Source organism: Musca domestica, unplaced genomic scaffold (assembly GCF_030504385.1).
Source record: "Musca domestica strain aabys unplaced genomic scaffold, Musca_domestica.polishedcontigs.V.1.1 7, whole genome shotgun sequence".
NCBI lineage: Eukaryota > Metazoa > Arthropoda > Insecta > Diptera > Muscidae > Musca > Musca domestica.
In genome coordinates, this window is record NW_026712383.1 from 6,727,452 (window position 1) to 6,744,415 (window position 16,964).

The 16,964-nt window shown below is 35.3% G+C and overlaps 1 protein-coding gene across 1 annotated transcript in view; it reads left to right on the forward strand.

Annotated features, from left to right (window-relative positions):
* Positions 1-16,964, forward strand: part of LOC101892624 (uncharacterized) — a 277,791-nt gene that overhangs the window by 72,117 nt on the left and 188,710 nt on the right. Inside the window, exon 4 of the mRNA XM_059130222.1 lies at positions 204-309. Within this exon, the coding sequence (XP_058986205.1) occupies positions 204-309 (106 nt within the window). The remainder of the gene's footprint in view (positions 1-203; positions 310-16,964) is intronic.

Below are 16,964 nucleotides of genomic sequence, written 5' to 3' on the forward strand. Positions count from 1 at the left end.
TAGACGGCAACAAAATAAGTATGTGTGTGAAAACATTTTTTTCTTTTTGGTTTTCTCTTTTATATAGTTATTATACATTGTTGTTGATAATGTGTGAGAACGTTAAATAATGGGAAATGGGAAAACCAAGAAAATGAATTTATTATTAAAATTGAATTTTGTAAATATATTTGAAATCATAAGTATTTTTATATATTTTGCAGAGAAATCTGGACAACCGTTTTGCCACCGGAATCCAAAGATGTCTTCACTGCCATTTTGGGTATTTCGAAAGCCACTCGGTTGGATGAGGGCATCTATACCTGTAAGGTAAGTGAATTTAAAAAATAGAAAAAATTAATAGACCACTCCTCAATGACGATTATCTTATACTTGGGGAGCCGACAATCGGGAATCAATTTTATTGAAAAATTTAGTCAAATTCTATGTAAGGGGCTAGTCGATTTTCAAGAAACCAAAGTGGCCCCACATGTATGGGAAGGTATGATAACCAAACTGTGATTTTTTTCTAGATACATTGGTAGATATTGCAATGCTTCTCGGAGATCTTCACTCAAAAATTTAATATTCTGCTTATTAACTTACCCATTAAGCAAAAAATGAGCTAAAGACGAAACGGCTGAAGCTAGAATCTTGAAATTTTGCACGAGGTTCAGTCTTGGCCTTGGGCTCGGTGTTTGGAAATTAGTACTAAAAAGAGTACGAAAAGTACGGAACTTTAATAAAAAATGAACACTTTTTATTGGACAAACGGAATGAGCTAGAATTATGAAATTTTGAATTAGAGTCACTGATGGAGTGCATGATAGATGAAAAGCTAACAGCTAACTTAACATTTGGTTGAAAATTAATTACGATACGTGAAGTTGGTTTTGAAAATATGTTGCAATGCGAATGAGCCAAATGGTACTAAATTTGGAAAAGTTTAGTTTAGGGTGAGTGGATGAAGCTGGAGTTTTGAAAAATTTTATTGAGGTACCTGTTGCTCGTAGGTTTAATAAGTACAGATGGTTTTGGAAATTAGTAACTACTAAATTATATTAAATTCGGTAAATTCGGTTATGGTTAAACGAATTGATCAATAAATTTAAAAATGTTGGTATTATTATAGCTGTTGGTGGGTAGAGTTAAGATCAAGAATTGGCTTTGAAAGTGTGTTCAGCAAACGTACGAAAAATACTAAATGATTCTATATTTGGTATTGTGTTAACGTATTTAGCTTGAAATCTCAAATATGGAATTAGGATCACTGCCAGTATTTAGGGTTGAGATTTACAGGGGGCTTTAGAAATAAGTATTAAAAAGTACTTAATGGTAATAAATTTGGTATTTGGATAGAGGATTGAGTTGGAAGTCTAAAATTTAGTATTAGGATCACCTTTTGTTTGGTTGATACATGGCGGAGGATTTGGAATAACGTACTAAAAACTTCATATGTGTCGTAGTTGTATATACTTTGGGGAAGGAATAGAGCTGGAAATCTGAAATCTGGAAAGTTGATGTTGTGCAGGGCAGACAAACTAAAGGGTTTTAAGGAATTCTGACATAAAGTGTAGCAAAGTACTAAAATGCACTAAATTTGGTACAATTTGGAATTTTGTGTGGACGGATTGTGGTAAAATCTTGAAATTTGGTATGAAAATCAATTGTTTGAAATTGTGTTGATATAACTTTTTTTTTGGAAATTAGTACTACGTGTAAGAACTGTACTAAATGATATTCAATTTGGTAAAATTCCAATTTGGGTGAGCGAGAGGAGCTGGTAGATTGAAATGTTGCTATTTATGTCCCTGTTTGTGGAAGGTTTGTGATGAAGAGGTGGTTTTCGAAATATATACTATGATTGTACGAAAAGTAGTAAATAGTATAATATTTGCCCCTATTCTGTGAACAAAAATTGCTTGCCGTTTCAAATTTGGTATAAGGGTCGTTGTTCATATGTAGCCTCTACATATGGAGATGGTTTTGAAAATGTGTATGGAATTTAATATTGATGTCTCTGTTGGTATCTGGAATTTAAGTATGGAGGTGGTTTTCAGATGTGTAATATAATTGTACGAAAAGTACCAAATTATACTAAATTTGGGTCAATTTGTTATTGGGCTAACAGATAGTGCTTGAAATCTTAAATTTGGTATTAGAGTCGCTGCTCATGTGTTCTTGCCATACTGAAATGTTATCTATAATTGTAGAAAAAGAACTAAATAGTGCTAAATTTGGTATTGGGCGAATGGCTAAAATCCTAAAATGTGATATGGAAGTTTGAAGGTGTATGTGAAAATGTGTCCAATAATATTTTTAAAAGTACTCAATGGTATTATATTTGCTACAACTAAATATTGGGTGACAGATAGAGCTTGTAATTTGAAATTTTGTTTTAGGTTTCCTGATCATGTGTAGCATTGACTTATGGAGGTGCTTTCGGAAATCTGATCTATAATTGTATGAAAAATACTAAATGGTACTAAATCTTGTATTGGGTGAATATTTAGAGCTGGAATCCTCAAATTTCATATTGAGAGTTCTCTTGGTATCTGCAATTGAGGCATGGAGGTGGTTTTGAAAATGCGTAGTATAATTGTACGAAAAGAAATTAGTGGAACTAAATTTAATACTGGCTGAGGGAATAGAACTGAAATCCTGAAAATAGATATAGATGCGGATATTCGTAATATAATTGTTCTAAATGTTACTAAATTTTGAAACGGGGAAAATTAAAAAGGTGAAATCCTAAAATTAATATTAAGGTCAATGTTGGTATATAAAGTTGCGATATAGAAAAGTACTAAATGCTACTAAATTTGCTATTGGGTGACTGCATAGGTCTGAAATCCTCAAATTTGATATTGAGGTCCCTCTGGTATTTACAGGGTAAGATAAAAAACTGCAACAAAGTCAAACGCCGTCATTTTTATTTAATTTTTTTTTTTTTTTTTTTTTGAATCTTATTAAATGAAAGCAGAAAATGTCGGAAATAGCATTAAATTTTAGAATATCTTTAGAGTTGCTCGAATTGGTCACGGTCAATGAAACCGTCACGCGATGCCCAAATGTTGTTCTGCGGTATTTTGGCCCATTCCCGGCTAGAGGTGACCGACACATTGGTATTTTTTTAATGCCAACCTTGCGTTCCAAAATACTCCAGACACAATAGTCCAACGGATTGGTATCTGGAGATTTTGGTGGACATTGTGCGCTGGAAATGAAGCGAGGAACCTCAGTTTGTAACCATTCTTGGGTGGCGCGTGCTGAGTGCGATGGTGCTGAGTCCTGTTGAAATGTCCAAGGTCTGTGGCCAAAATGTTTGCGTGCCCAAGGCTTTAATACACACTGAAGAATATTTTCGCTATAATATTCGGAATTTATTCTGATGCCACGGTCGATTAATACGAGCTTAGAGCGACCATCGGCTGTTATGGCGGCCCACACCATCACCATAGCCGGCGCTTGAGTTCTGGTGGCCAACCGAAGGTGCACATTTTCAGATAACCTCTTTGGCAGGTAAAAACGATCATTTTGTTTGTTTACAAACTGCTGGACAACGAATGTTTTCTAATCGGAGAAAACCAAATTCGGCCAAGCGAAGCAACTCTTTAGCTCTTTGAGTCTATTTTCTTTCCGCTGCAGTGTAAGTTCTTGCACTTTTTGGAATTTCAATGGCTTTACTTGCCAAATGGAATATTGCGAAAAGTTCAGCTCACGAGCCATTTTTCTGCCACTGTGACGCGGGTTTCTATCAAGTCGCTTCTTTATTTTTCGTACCATTTCTGCTGATGTTGCTGTTTTCTTCCGTTCACTTCCTAGACGTCGGGCTACCAGTATCACAGTAACAAGCGATGGAACGAGACACAGAAGATTTATTCACATTTAAATGCTGGGGTGCTCCAACGATAGCCACTTGTGGTTTTTCAGCCAAATATAAAGAAGTCACACTATCGCGCATGAATTCCATCACGAATAACTTTTTTTCTGGAAAATTCTCACCAAAATGCTATTGTACGCTTGTCAACAATATAATGAGCTATCACTAGAATAATTTTAACAGCTATTGGACGACTGGCTTAGAAATGACAGTAGTCCGAAGTTGGTTGCAGTTTTTTCATCTCACCCGGTATGTAACAGGGTCAGATCGTTCATCGTTTTCTTGGAGGGTCTGATATTGAAAATTAACTAGTTGATTTTATTGGGAAGACTCCTGAAAAGTTAATAAAATCATATTTCATTATTAACCGCCCTTAAATTCAAAATTGATTTAACGATGCCCCTCTGTTTGTTGACTGAGTCCACATATATTTTTATGTAGAGCTCTGAAATTTCGCGTAAAAGTTGATATAATAATTGTTTTTTCAAAGAATTGTTCGGCTCATCTTTTCTGTTGCGATTGTTGGTATTTTTAAGGTTCAACCAAAATTTTCAACTCTCAGATTTTCTGGCAAAAAATTTTCTATATGGGTCTAGTGTTTCCTATACATCCCTATTTTTGAAGTTTCTAAACATTCATCCTCAATTTCAACCAACTCAGTTTCTTTTGAAGATATTTCCCTTCTCTGCATTTCAGTACTTGTTATCTATTTAAAAAGCCATGAAGAGCATTTTTTAACAATTAAACAAAACAATTGTCGATTGTCTCATCATCGTCAACATCTGAATTTCTTTCGACAGACAATCCAATGCATGCAACACCCTATTGTTTAAATAACTTTAGAATTAGAAAATATTAATATTTAAAATCCCATACATCTTTTATTATTCTAACACAAATATGTTGAACGAGAAAAAAAACATATTAAAACAACAACAAAAATATGTGTTTTCCTTACAAACATATGGAGATTTTTATCTTTTATTGTCTGGACTTGAGTTCATAACAAATATTTGCATTTTTACCTCTCCTGCATCGGGAGTGAGAGAGCGATAATAAAAAGGACAAAAGTTTTGAAAAAAAAAAAAAAAAAAAAAAAAGAAATACCAATAAAATTGTTCAGTTTATTTTGGTATATTGAAACAGTAGTACAGGTATGTTGTAGAAATGTGCAAGGGTGTGGACATTGTTCAACACAATCACAAATACCCATCGCATTGTTGTTATTTTGATATCACAGAGAATTTCAATGGGAATAAAGAACTTTTCCATTGAAATAATTTTGATATGTTTTGGGGGAAAGCGAAATATTTTTTCCTAAAAGCTAAATTGCCATATTGTTTTGGAATTAAAATATATTTAATAAAATGTGTAGAAAAAATTTATTACAAAAACCAGTAAAGAAAGCCTTAAAGTCGGGCGGGCCCACTTTATAATAACCTACACCACTTTGCTAATTTAGTAGAGTTCCACATAACAATTAAAAGTTTTTATGGGAGAATTTAATCATACACGCTATGATTACAATTATAATTTAAAGTTCGAAAGACTAAATATGCCGAAGCATTTGTATCTTTTAAATTCGGACTTGTATTGCCCATTTGATATATATGTATGAGAGATATATCCAAATCCAAACCGATCTCGATAAAATTTAGCAAAGTAATTTCTGAGCTGTATTTGATGTATTTCCCCAAATATTGTTGTTTCAGAGTGCATATTACGGCTGCGGAGGACTAAAATAACAAATCGGATGAACAATATGTATGGGAGCTATATCTAAATTTTTACCGATTATTTCCAATTTCAATAAGGTTAGTCCTTGGGCCAAACCAATGATTTGTGCAAAATTCATGTGGATAGGGCAATAAATGAGAACTGTACTTTGTTTACAAAAATACATGGACAGACGGACGGACATGCATAAATCGACTCAGAATGTGATTTTATGCAGATTATCAAAAGGAACTATGGGTCTACCTCGTTTCCTTTTGCCTGTTACAAACAAATGCACAAAGACATAATACCCTGACCACCTTGTGGTGTAGGGTATAATGACTTTGAGTAATACGAGCATTGGAAAAGAATTAAAAGGTACAAAATTTGGTACCCTTTGTATTTGACGAAGAAGTAGAGGTAGAACTCTTAAATTTGGAATGAGGGTAGCTGATGGTCATTAGGTCATATGATTTACGTACCAAATGGTTTTTGGAAAACCGCACTATAAGTGTACGAAAGGTACTAAAATGTACAACATTTGGTACCATTTCGTATAATATGAACAGTTTGAGCTAAAAACTTGAAATTCGGAAAAGGAAATCAAGGTCGAGTAATAGAGTTGATATAAAGAAGTAGTCTTGCAAATGTGTACTCATATATACGAAAAGTACGAAATGGTACTAAATTTTGATATAATTTTAGCGGATGGACAGGAATACTGATGTTTCGAATTAACATCACTAGCGAAATGTTGGATTGGGATATGGAAGTTATTTTGGAAGGTTGTACTTATGTTTACGAAAAGTAGTGAATGGTACTAAATTTCGTACAATCGCAATTTGTGTGGACCTATAGAGCAGGAATGTTGAAATTTGCAAATAATATTAAAATTGCATTGCAGGATTGTAGTGTGTAGGAAGTTTTGAAAATTCGAACTCATGTGTACTCAATGGTACCAAAATTGGTACAATTTATATTTTCGGAGATCCGGTAGAATTGGATTCCTGAAATGTTGAAATAAGGTTTCTATTGGGTATGGTGTAGAAAGTTATGGACATTTGTACTTAGATGTACTAAATGGTACTAAATATGGTACAAATTGTATTTGGGTGAACCGATGGAGCTGGAGTGCTTAAATTTTAAAATAAGATTACTATAGCATTGTACTGAGGTATGTAGGTAGTTTTAAAAATTCGTGCTTATGTGTACTAAATGGTACAATTTAAATTTTGGGAGAACCGGTAGATTTGGATTTGGATGTAGGATGTTATGGAAATTATATACTAAATTTGGTACAATTTTGTTTTGGGTCAGCCGATAAAGCTGGAATTCTGAAATTTGGAAAGAAGATTTCCGCTGTAGTATAGTATTGGGGTATGTAGGAAATTCGTACCTACGTGTACTACATGGTACTAAATATAGTGCAATTTGTATTTAAGCAAAGCGATCCTGAAATTTGGAATTGAGATTACAGTGGGAGTGTTGGATTGGGGTATGTAGGAAGCTTTGGAAATTCATACTTATGTGTACGAAATGGTACTCAATTTTGGTAAAATTTGGATTTGGGCAAGCCGATGGGCTGGAATCCTGAAATTGGGATAAGCGATTTTTATTGGATTGCACGATGCAGGTTGTTAAGGAAATTTGTACTAAATTGTGATAAATTTGGAACAATTTTGTTTTGTGTGAGCCAATATGTCTCCAAATCCTGGGTTATGTAGGAACTTTTGGAAATACGCACATATTTGTTTTATGTGACACATATTGGATTGAACCTACATAGCTGGCGTCCTGAAATTTGGAATTATTTTTGGAAATAAGACTAGTAAAAAGGTATAAAATTTTCTATTAATTGTACGGACTAAATTTGATTTGTGAATGGTGATTGGGTTAGAATTGGTGTGTAGCGTTGGGATATGGAAGTGGTTTTGGGAATACGCACTAAGTGTCAGAACTGTACTAAATGGGACTATATTTGTTATAATTTAATTATAAGTGAACGGAAGAAGCTGATGATTTGAAATTCTATACTTGGTACAATTTTGTATTGAGTGAACAGAATGTGTTTACAGTTGGAAATTTAGTATTAGGGTCATTGTGCATGTGTAGCCTGGACATATGGAGGTGGTTTCGGTAATATGTACTATACTTGTGCAAAAAAGTACTAAATAGCACTACATTGGTGAAGGAATAGTGCTGGAATTCTCAAATTTAATATTGAGGTCTCTGTTTGTATCTGGGTTTGAAATATGAAGATTTTTCCGGAAATATGTACTATACTTGTACGAAAAGTACAAAATGGCTAAAATTTAATCTAGATGTCACTGTGTGTGTCTGTGGTTAAGAAATGGAGGAAAGTCTTAAAAATGTGTACTATATTTGTACGAAAAGTACAATATTGTACCTATTTACGTATTTGGCAAATGGAAGGAACTGGAAACTCGAAATTTAATATTAAGGTCTCTATTGGTATCTGAAAATGAGATATGGAGGTGGTTTTGGAAATTTGTACTTAAAGTACTAAATAGTACTAAATTTTGTGAAGGAAATTGGGTGAAAGAATAGAGCAATAGATACGAAATCTTGAAATTTGATATAAATGTTATTGTTGCTGTCTGTGGTTAAGATATGGAGGTGATTTTGGAAAAGTGCACTATAATTGTACGAAAAGTACTAAGTGGTACTATATTTGGTATTGGGTGAAGGAAAAGAGCAGAGACACGATAATTAGTGCTATTTTGTACGCTTATAGTACGAACTTCCAATAATCATATAATAGACATAAAAAGTGATCTCCATGATTCAGTGTCAGGATTCTAGCTTAAGTCGTTTCATCTGTTCTTGATTTCAGTTATCATTACATTGCCCTACCATATAAAAGGTGATTTTTTAAGAGCCGGGAACGTTTTTCACAACATAAAACACATACAAATCAGAAAAATGCATGAAATCTTTATTCGAATTTATAGTACGGTCCATATAAGTTAATGTTTTAAGAGTATTTTATGGAAATGTTAATAGTGGTTATGCCTAAAATGTTCCATCGGCTTAGTACAATTTTGGAATACCATTTCCAACATTTCGGCGGATATCTCACAAATAAATGCTTTCCTTCCAATGTGTCAATCGATGGCTCATCTGTATAGATATGAGCTTTAGCATAGCCTCACAAAAATATTCTAAATGCGTTAAATCGCATGGTCCCGAACGTGAAATGAAATTTCACTGTCGTTCGCCGAACTCACCTCGTCTGTTTGCCATGTGACACCGTCTTGTTGAAACCGCATGTCGGGTAAGTCAAGTTCTTTCATTTTGAGCAACAGTGAACTTCAAATAAAATTTCATAAACATCTGTTTGGTTATCTGTCAGTCAGTCAGCAAGCTCTTTATACCCTACAACACTACTTGTTGGGGGTATTATAAGTTTGATTGGGCCAAAAATTATATCGGAAAGTATATATGGATTTTCCTATCTCGCCGAGCTGAGTCGATCCAGCTATGTATGTCCGTCCGTCTGTCTGTCTGTTCATGTTCATTTGTAATCTACAGGTCGCAATTATGGCCCAATCTTCACGAAATTTAGAATGGTGGTGGGGCTAGGGCCAGAATAGAAACCTATTGCTTTTGGAGTTGATCGCATAGCATTTAGGGATTCAAATGGACCAAAAACTGGAAAAATTCCTGATTTTGCAGTTGCATTACCGGTCGCAATTATAGACCAATCGAAGCGGAAGTTAGTATAGGGCTAGAGCTGGTAGAGTTGGTAAGAAGCCTTCCAATTTTGATGGCCATCGGGTAATATTTAGTGGGTGAAATAGACCATAACATTTGTGTTAAATTAAAGTCAAATTTTCCATTAAACCGCGAATATTTATAATCCCAGCGAAATCACAAAAAGACGAACAATTCAATACTGACCGTTACACAGATGCCGATAGTAAATATATCGGCTATATATAGCGAAATATATACAATGTACAGGGTTGCCCATATTCGACGGACCTTTGGGCCCATTCCAATCGACGAGGCTTGTCCGCAGGCAACATTCTTTGCGTCAATTGAATTTTGTACGGGAACAAATTCAAATCAATGCGAATAATCCGTTGAAAAGTGGACCGAGCCATGACCAACTGCTGAGAACGGCGTTTTTGGGATGTTCTTGGGGACCTCTCAACACTGGCTCGTACCCCAGCGATATTCTAGGTCGATCGCCTTGGTCGACTTTTATATGGCCTCTTCGGGTTAGAAAGAGCCTTACCAGTCGACAATTTTTCGTATAAACGCTTAATGGTGTTCTTAGAAGGCGCACTTCTCACATTTTTTTTTTAAATTTCAACTATTTCAGATGGCTCGCGTGCCGTGTATTGGTTCATGGTAAAAATCTGCTTGGACTGACGCTTCAAACGCAGTATGTCATTAAGCGATGTGACATCTCTGTCAAAAGTTATGGCGTTGCCAGATGGGTCCGTCGAATATGGGCAACCCTGTATATACACAAAGGAAGGGGATGTTAGCAAGTTTGCTTATATCTCAAGAATGGCTTGATCGATTTTGACTAATTTTCACAAGCCTAGGGTTAGGCTCAGAAAGGCTAGACCTATTGTTTTCAAAGATGTCCGCAATAAATTTAGTGGTTGAAATGGACCAACAACTAAAAATGTTCCTGATTTCGGAGCTATTATAAAGGTCACAAATAGAAAGCACAGAACACGGAATTTCGCATGAGGTAAAAGTTTGGGACAGCGAGTAGAATGGACCACTACTTTTGTGTGAAAAAATACCAACATTTCCGGCTTTTTATGCTGATTTCGTTGACGGATATAGCCAAATATCGTAGACAAGCAAATCATATAGATGAGTCTAAACTTAGAGATACAGAGGGGCTTCTTGCTTTTGGAGATGATCACCAAATATTTAGGGGTTCAAAAGAAACAGAAAACAAATCCTGACCACACAATTGAAGCCAATCGAAACGCCTGAGAAGAAAGTTAAGGGCAGGGATGAATTTATTGGATTATATTTAGCTTTAAAATGGACCACACCAGCTAACAGCACGACGGAGTGCGTAAATGTTGGGCAAATGTCCCTGGTCATAATGCTAAGGGTAATATCTGGGCAGTGCTCCGTGACATAATTTCAAAAGAGAAATCTTCCAAAATGGATTTGGACATAGAGGGGCTTCTAACATGTTGTAGGGTATCACATGGTCGGCCCCACACGACTATAGCCTTTGTTTATTTATATCTATATATATCTCTGTCAAATTACATTTATTACTTTGGTGTTCTACCATTGTCCAGGTGAATCGTCGCAAATTACCACCAGCATATGTTTCACAAAATTACACACATATTTTTGTTCAAATTTTAATTTAAATTTTTCATAACTAACAAAACTTTTATGAATTCATTTGTTAGTTCACACACACACACACACTGCTGTTTTGCCATTACATGAACACATATTTTACTCTCCAATTACTGCAATATTATAATGGTTGAAAGCTGTTACATATATCCGTTATTAAATTATAGGGTGAGCCATTTGTGAATGATTATCAGACAATGGAATTGTTCAGCTTGGACATCTTTAGCATTATCACCAAGAATGGGGGCGTTGTAATTGATCTTGAAGTAAAAAGGCTAGAATTTCAGTTAAAAGATTTGGTTACCTTAATACGTGTTTTTCGATAGATATTTTTTCATAGGTTGTCCGTTTGACAAAGCGTATACTCATGCACATAGCCATATTAATATACATATATTTCATATAATATCTTTGTATATAATATCTTTGTAATGCCAGTACTGTCCAAAACTGTTGTAAATTAAAATTTACTTCTATCCTTTTTTGCGAGTCAAATTTCTGTTGTCAGGTGATTTGTGTTTTTTCTTCGCAACTGATATAAAAACTAAAACAAGAGGAACGCAAAGAAATACAATAAATTTGTCTCTACAAGCATCCTTTTTTTCATTTTGTTGAAAATTAGTATTATTTGTAACTTAACATAGATTACTAACAATGTATATATGTATTTCTTGTACTGTAGATGTTCTTGTACAATGATATATATAAGAAAAGGCAAGAGCACGTCCTTTGGTGGCATCATTCTTCACTATATTCATTTTCTCAACAATTTAGTTAATTTATTATTCTAAGCAGCCTGAAAATAAATATCAGAAATAATCTAAAAATAAATTTCTTTTTTCATTGAATATTAAATATCTACATATATTATAAACTTAATATTATATTAAAACCAGTAAGGAAAGCTCAAAAGTCGGGCGGGGCCGACTATATGATACCCTACACCACTATGCATATTTAGTAGAGCTCTCGTAAAAATGTTTATACAGGGCATTTCAGAGCTCTATGAGATATTTGGTACAAAATCAAAATCTATCTAATTCTATCGTGCATTTTACGAACTATAACTATCTGTGAACCGGATTTCTCCAAATTTGACGTATTAGCTTCTAGACTGAATTCGGTCTTATGTACGAAAATTCAGGTGATTTGGGTATTGACCATTTAGTGTACATTTAACCCGAAATCGGATGAAGATATATATGGAAGCTATGTCCAAATCTGAACCAATTTCGATAAAATTTAAAACAGCTATTCATGTGCTCCATCTAATACCTGGTACCAAATATCACGGTTGTGGAGTGCATAGTAGGTATGTGAGGGACTTCAAGATCAAATCGGATGAAAGATATATATGGGAGCTATAGCTATATCTGAACCGATTTTCTCCAAATTTGATATACTTGCTTCTAGGCCGAACTCGCTTGGGTGTGCCAAAATCCAGGTAATTTGGACTGATAGTGGACATTTGGTGCACATTTAACCCGAAATCGGATGAAGATATATATGGGAGCTATATCTAAATTTGATCCGATTCTCACCAAATTCAATAGGGTTCGTCCTTGGGCCAAAAAAATATTGTTTGGAAAATTTCATCTCAATCGGATAATAAATGCGACCTGCATTTTGTTCACAAGAATACATGGACAGACGGACGGACGGACAGACGGACTGACATGCATAAATCGACTGAGAAAGTGATTCTATGAAGGTTCTCAAAAGTAACTATGGGTCTATCTCGTTTCCTTCTCCATGTTACAAACAAATGCACAAAGACATAATACCCTTACCACTATGTGGTGTAGGGTATAAAAAATCCAAATGCAATTAATCGAACAAATTCGTAAAAAGTATTATTCGTAGGCATATGTGTTGTGTACAATACTTTGTCATTTTATACTTTTAGTCTAAATTGTATTACTTTCATGAATTAACTAGTAGAACAACAATTATTTTGTAAAAAAAGACTAAAATACATATGTTTGTTGATATATAATGGAAATATTGCTTTCATGTCGCCAAAGACATAGCTGAATTTAACGTAGAATATTTTTGTGCAATGGAATTCGGAATTTGATTTTACTGGTAAACTGCCACATATGTGACGGGCCAAAAGTCGGAACCTCGTTTTTGGGCCACAAAATTAAATAAAATATTTGAATTATAAATGTATTAATATTTTATTTGGAATCTTGTTTTATGTTATGTGACACAATAATTGAATTACTAGTTATTTAAAGAAAATATATGAAATTTATGGTATTCGGTTTTGTTTTTGAAATTAACGGTCAAACTGATCCCCCCTGATAACCCTGAACAACGACGATGAGATCCGTACGGCGTCAAAATATAATCAGTCGACATCGAGCCACTGAAACAGTATAAAAGGAGGCGAAATCGACACAATCGGGACAGTCTTCTGTGGATGGCTGTTGTGCTAAGTGGGGTTTTTAACGTTCCCTTGGCAGTAAATTTAGTTAGTTTGTGTAGTCTAGAGAGTTAAGTGGGGTTTTTAACGTTCCCTTGGCTCTAAGGTTTTTGTGTGTGTGTCTCGGCTGTTGAGTGGAGTGGGGTTTTAACGTTCCCTCCCTCTCCAGACATATGTTGGTGTGGGCTTTAGAGTTGAGTGGGGTTTTAACGTTCCCTCGGCTCTAAGGTTTGTGTGAGTGTCTCGGCTGTTGAGTGGAGCGGGGTTTTAACGTTCCCTCCTCTCTCAGACCGCAGTGAGAGCAGTCGGTAGGGTTAAGTGGGGTTTTAAACGTTCCCTCGACTCGTGCTGTCATCGGGCTGCCGCTGTGCCTAGCTGCTGCCAACCTTCGTGTGCTGCCATCGGGCTGCCGTTATTCTTCGTGTGCTGTCATCGGGCTACCGCTGTGCCTAGCTGCTGCCAACCTTCGAGTGCTGTCATCGGGCTGCCGCTGTGCTTTGCTGCCGTCATTCTGCGTGCGTCGTCATCGGGCTGCTGCCTTGCCTAGCTATCGACGATCTTCGTTTGCCGTCATCGGACTGCCGCTACCGCAAATAATCGGGTGTCGTCCTCGCCGTGCTGCTACAGTGTGTTGTGTGTTATCAAAACTACAAATGTGTGAAATGAATAATTTAGTGAAATCAATAAATTTTATAACGTTGATAAAAAAATAAACAGTCTTCCTCTCTTATATGTCCCACAACATAAATAAATTCTTGTGACGACCCTGGCCCTCCGTTGAACTATCCCAGCTTCAAAGTGAAAACATGTCGTCCCACATTTCAAAATTATTGGTGTCGTTCGAAGGTAAACACTTTTATACTCTGTATAGTATGGAGGGTTCGTCATTCCGTACGCAACTCATCAAAATATTCTTGATCAGCGTAAAATTCTAAGACGATTTTTTCCATTTGTTGTAATCACGCTAGAATCTAAACGAATAAAGATAGGAAGCTAAATTTTGCACAGATCAGGCTCTTTTTGGTCAAGTTCGAAGAAGGGCTTTATCGGTCCATACAGTACCCCCCTATATTCGGCATTTTGATGATTTTAGCCACTTTTTCAATGGAATTATCTGAAAAATCCACAAAAGGAGTTCCCCCCGAAAAAAATGAAGTTCCTAATAGGTACTACAGCCTGTGAGAGAAAACTGTCTATGCAGGTGCAGTATGTATATAACGGTATTTCTCTATGTTCGGTATTTTGATGATGTTAGCTAAATTAGTTTTTTTTCGGTTTTTTATACCCTCCACCATACATAGTATGGAGGGTATATTAAGTTCGTCATTCCGTTTGTAACTCATCGAAATAATCATTTTAGACCCAACAAAGTATTTATATTCTTGATCAGCGTAGAATTCTAAGACGATTTAGCCATGTCCGTCCGTCTGTCCGTCTGTTGTAATCACGCTACAGGCTAAATTAATTAAGATAGCTAAAATCTTGCACAGATCTCTCTTTTGTCTACAGGTACGCCAAGTTCGAAGATGGGATATATCGGTCCGCGATATCGTATAGCCCCCATATAACGGTACCCCCGATATCCGGTATTTTGATGATTTTAGCCACATTTTCTAATGGAAGTGTATAAAAATCCACAAAAGGAGTTCTTTCTAAGTAATTTACCCCCTGGAAAAGAATTTTCTATATAAGTCCACGATATCATATATCCCTCATTTCAATGGAATTGTCTGAAAGTCCACACAAGGAGTTCTTTGTGGGTACTTTATCCTCTGGAAGAGAAATATTTATATAGGTCCACGAAATCGTATAACCACCATATAACGGTACCCACGATATTCAGTATTTTTATGATTTTAGCGAAATTTTTAATAGAATTGACTGAAATTCTAAACATCGAGTTCTTTATGAGTACTTTACCCCTGAAATAGAATTGTCTGTATAGGTCCACAATATCGTGTATCCCCCATATATCGGCACCTTCCAATATTCGGTATTTTTAGGATTTTAACAGAATTTGTAATGGATTTTATCCTTTTTTAAATTCCTTAATTCGTCCCAAATTGTAAGGCGTCGGCCCGGCCGAACTTACTACTTTTTTACTTGTTATTTTTTTATGTCTTATTTATCTCTTCATATATTAATTTATTTATGCATCTCTTCATTCATTTAACTTTTTATACCCTACACCACAAAGTGCGCATTTGTTTGTAACAGGCAAAAGGAAACGAGATAGGCCCATAGTTCCTTTTGATGATCTGCCTAGAATCAAATTCTGAGTCAATTTATGCATGTCCGTCCGTCTGTCTGTCCGTGCGTCTGTCTGTCCGTCTGTCCATGTATTTTGGAAACAATGTACAGTTCGCATTTATTCTGCGATCCGCATGAAATTTTGCACAAATCATTTCTTTGGCCCAAGGATGAACCCTATTGAAATTGGAGATAATCGGTTAAAATTTAGATATAACTCCCATATATATCTTCGTCCGATTTGCCTTTTATTGTGCACCAAACGTGTAATATCAGCCCGAATAATATGGAATACAACCAAATTAGGCCTGAAAGTAATTATGCCAAATTTGATCGAAATCGGTTCAGATATAGCTATAGCTCCCATATATATTGTTCATCCGATTTGTTATTTTTGTCCTCCTCAGCCGTAATATGCACACTGTAACAACAATATTTGGAGAAATATATCAAATGCAGCACAGAAATACCTTTGCTAAATTTTATTGAGATCGGTTCAGATTTGGATATAGCTCGAATATAAAACTTCCTCCGATTTATCTTTTATGGTGCACCAAACGTCTAATATTTGCCCAAATGGGATGGAAGCAAGTATGCCAAATTTGATGAAGATTGGTTCAGATATTGCTATAGCTCCCATATATATTGTTCATCCGATTTGTTGTATTTGTTACCCACAGCCGTAATATGCACTCTGTAACAACAATATTTGGAGAAATATATCAAATGCAGCTCAGAAAAACCTTTGCTAATGTTTATCGAGATCGGTTCAGATTTGGATGTAGCTCCTATATCAGATTTCAAATTAATTTTGGACCAAATGGTCAATACAAGTCCGAATTTAAAAGATTCAAATGCTTCGGCATATTTAGTCCTTTGAACTTCCTTTTGAACTTCGTCCGATTTATCTTTTATGGTGCACTAAACGTCTTGGAATTTGGCACTTATGACCGAATTGAGTCTAGAAGCTAGTGTATCAAATTTCTTGAAGATCGGCTCAGATATAGCTATAGCACCCATATATATTGTTCATTCGATTTATTGTATTTGTTACCCACAGCCGTAATATGCACTGCGTAACAACGATATTCAGGGAAATATATCAAATACAGCTCAGAAATATCTTTGCCAAACTTTATCGAGATCGATTCAGATTTGGATATAGCTCCTATAACAGATTTCAAATTAATTTTGGACCAAATGGTCAATACAAGTCCGAATTTAAAAGATTCAAATGCTTCGGCATATTTAGTCTTTTGAACTTTAAATTATAATTATAATCATAGCGTTTGAATTCTCGTATCATTGAATTATCCTGTAAAAACTTTTAATTGTTAT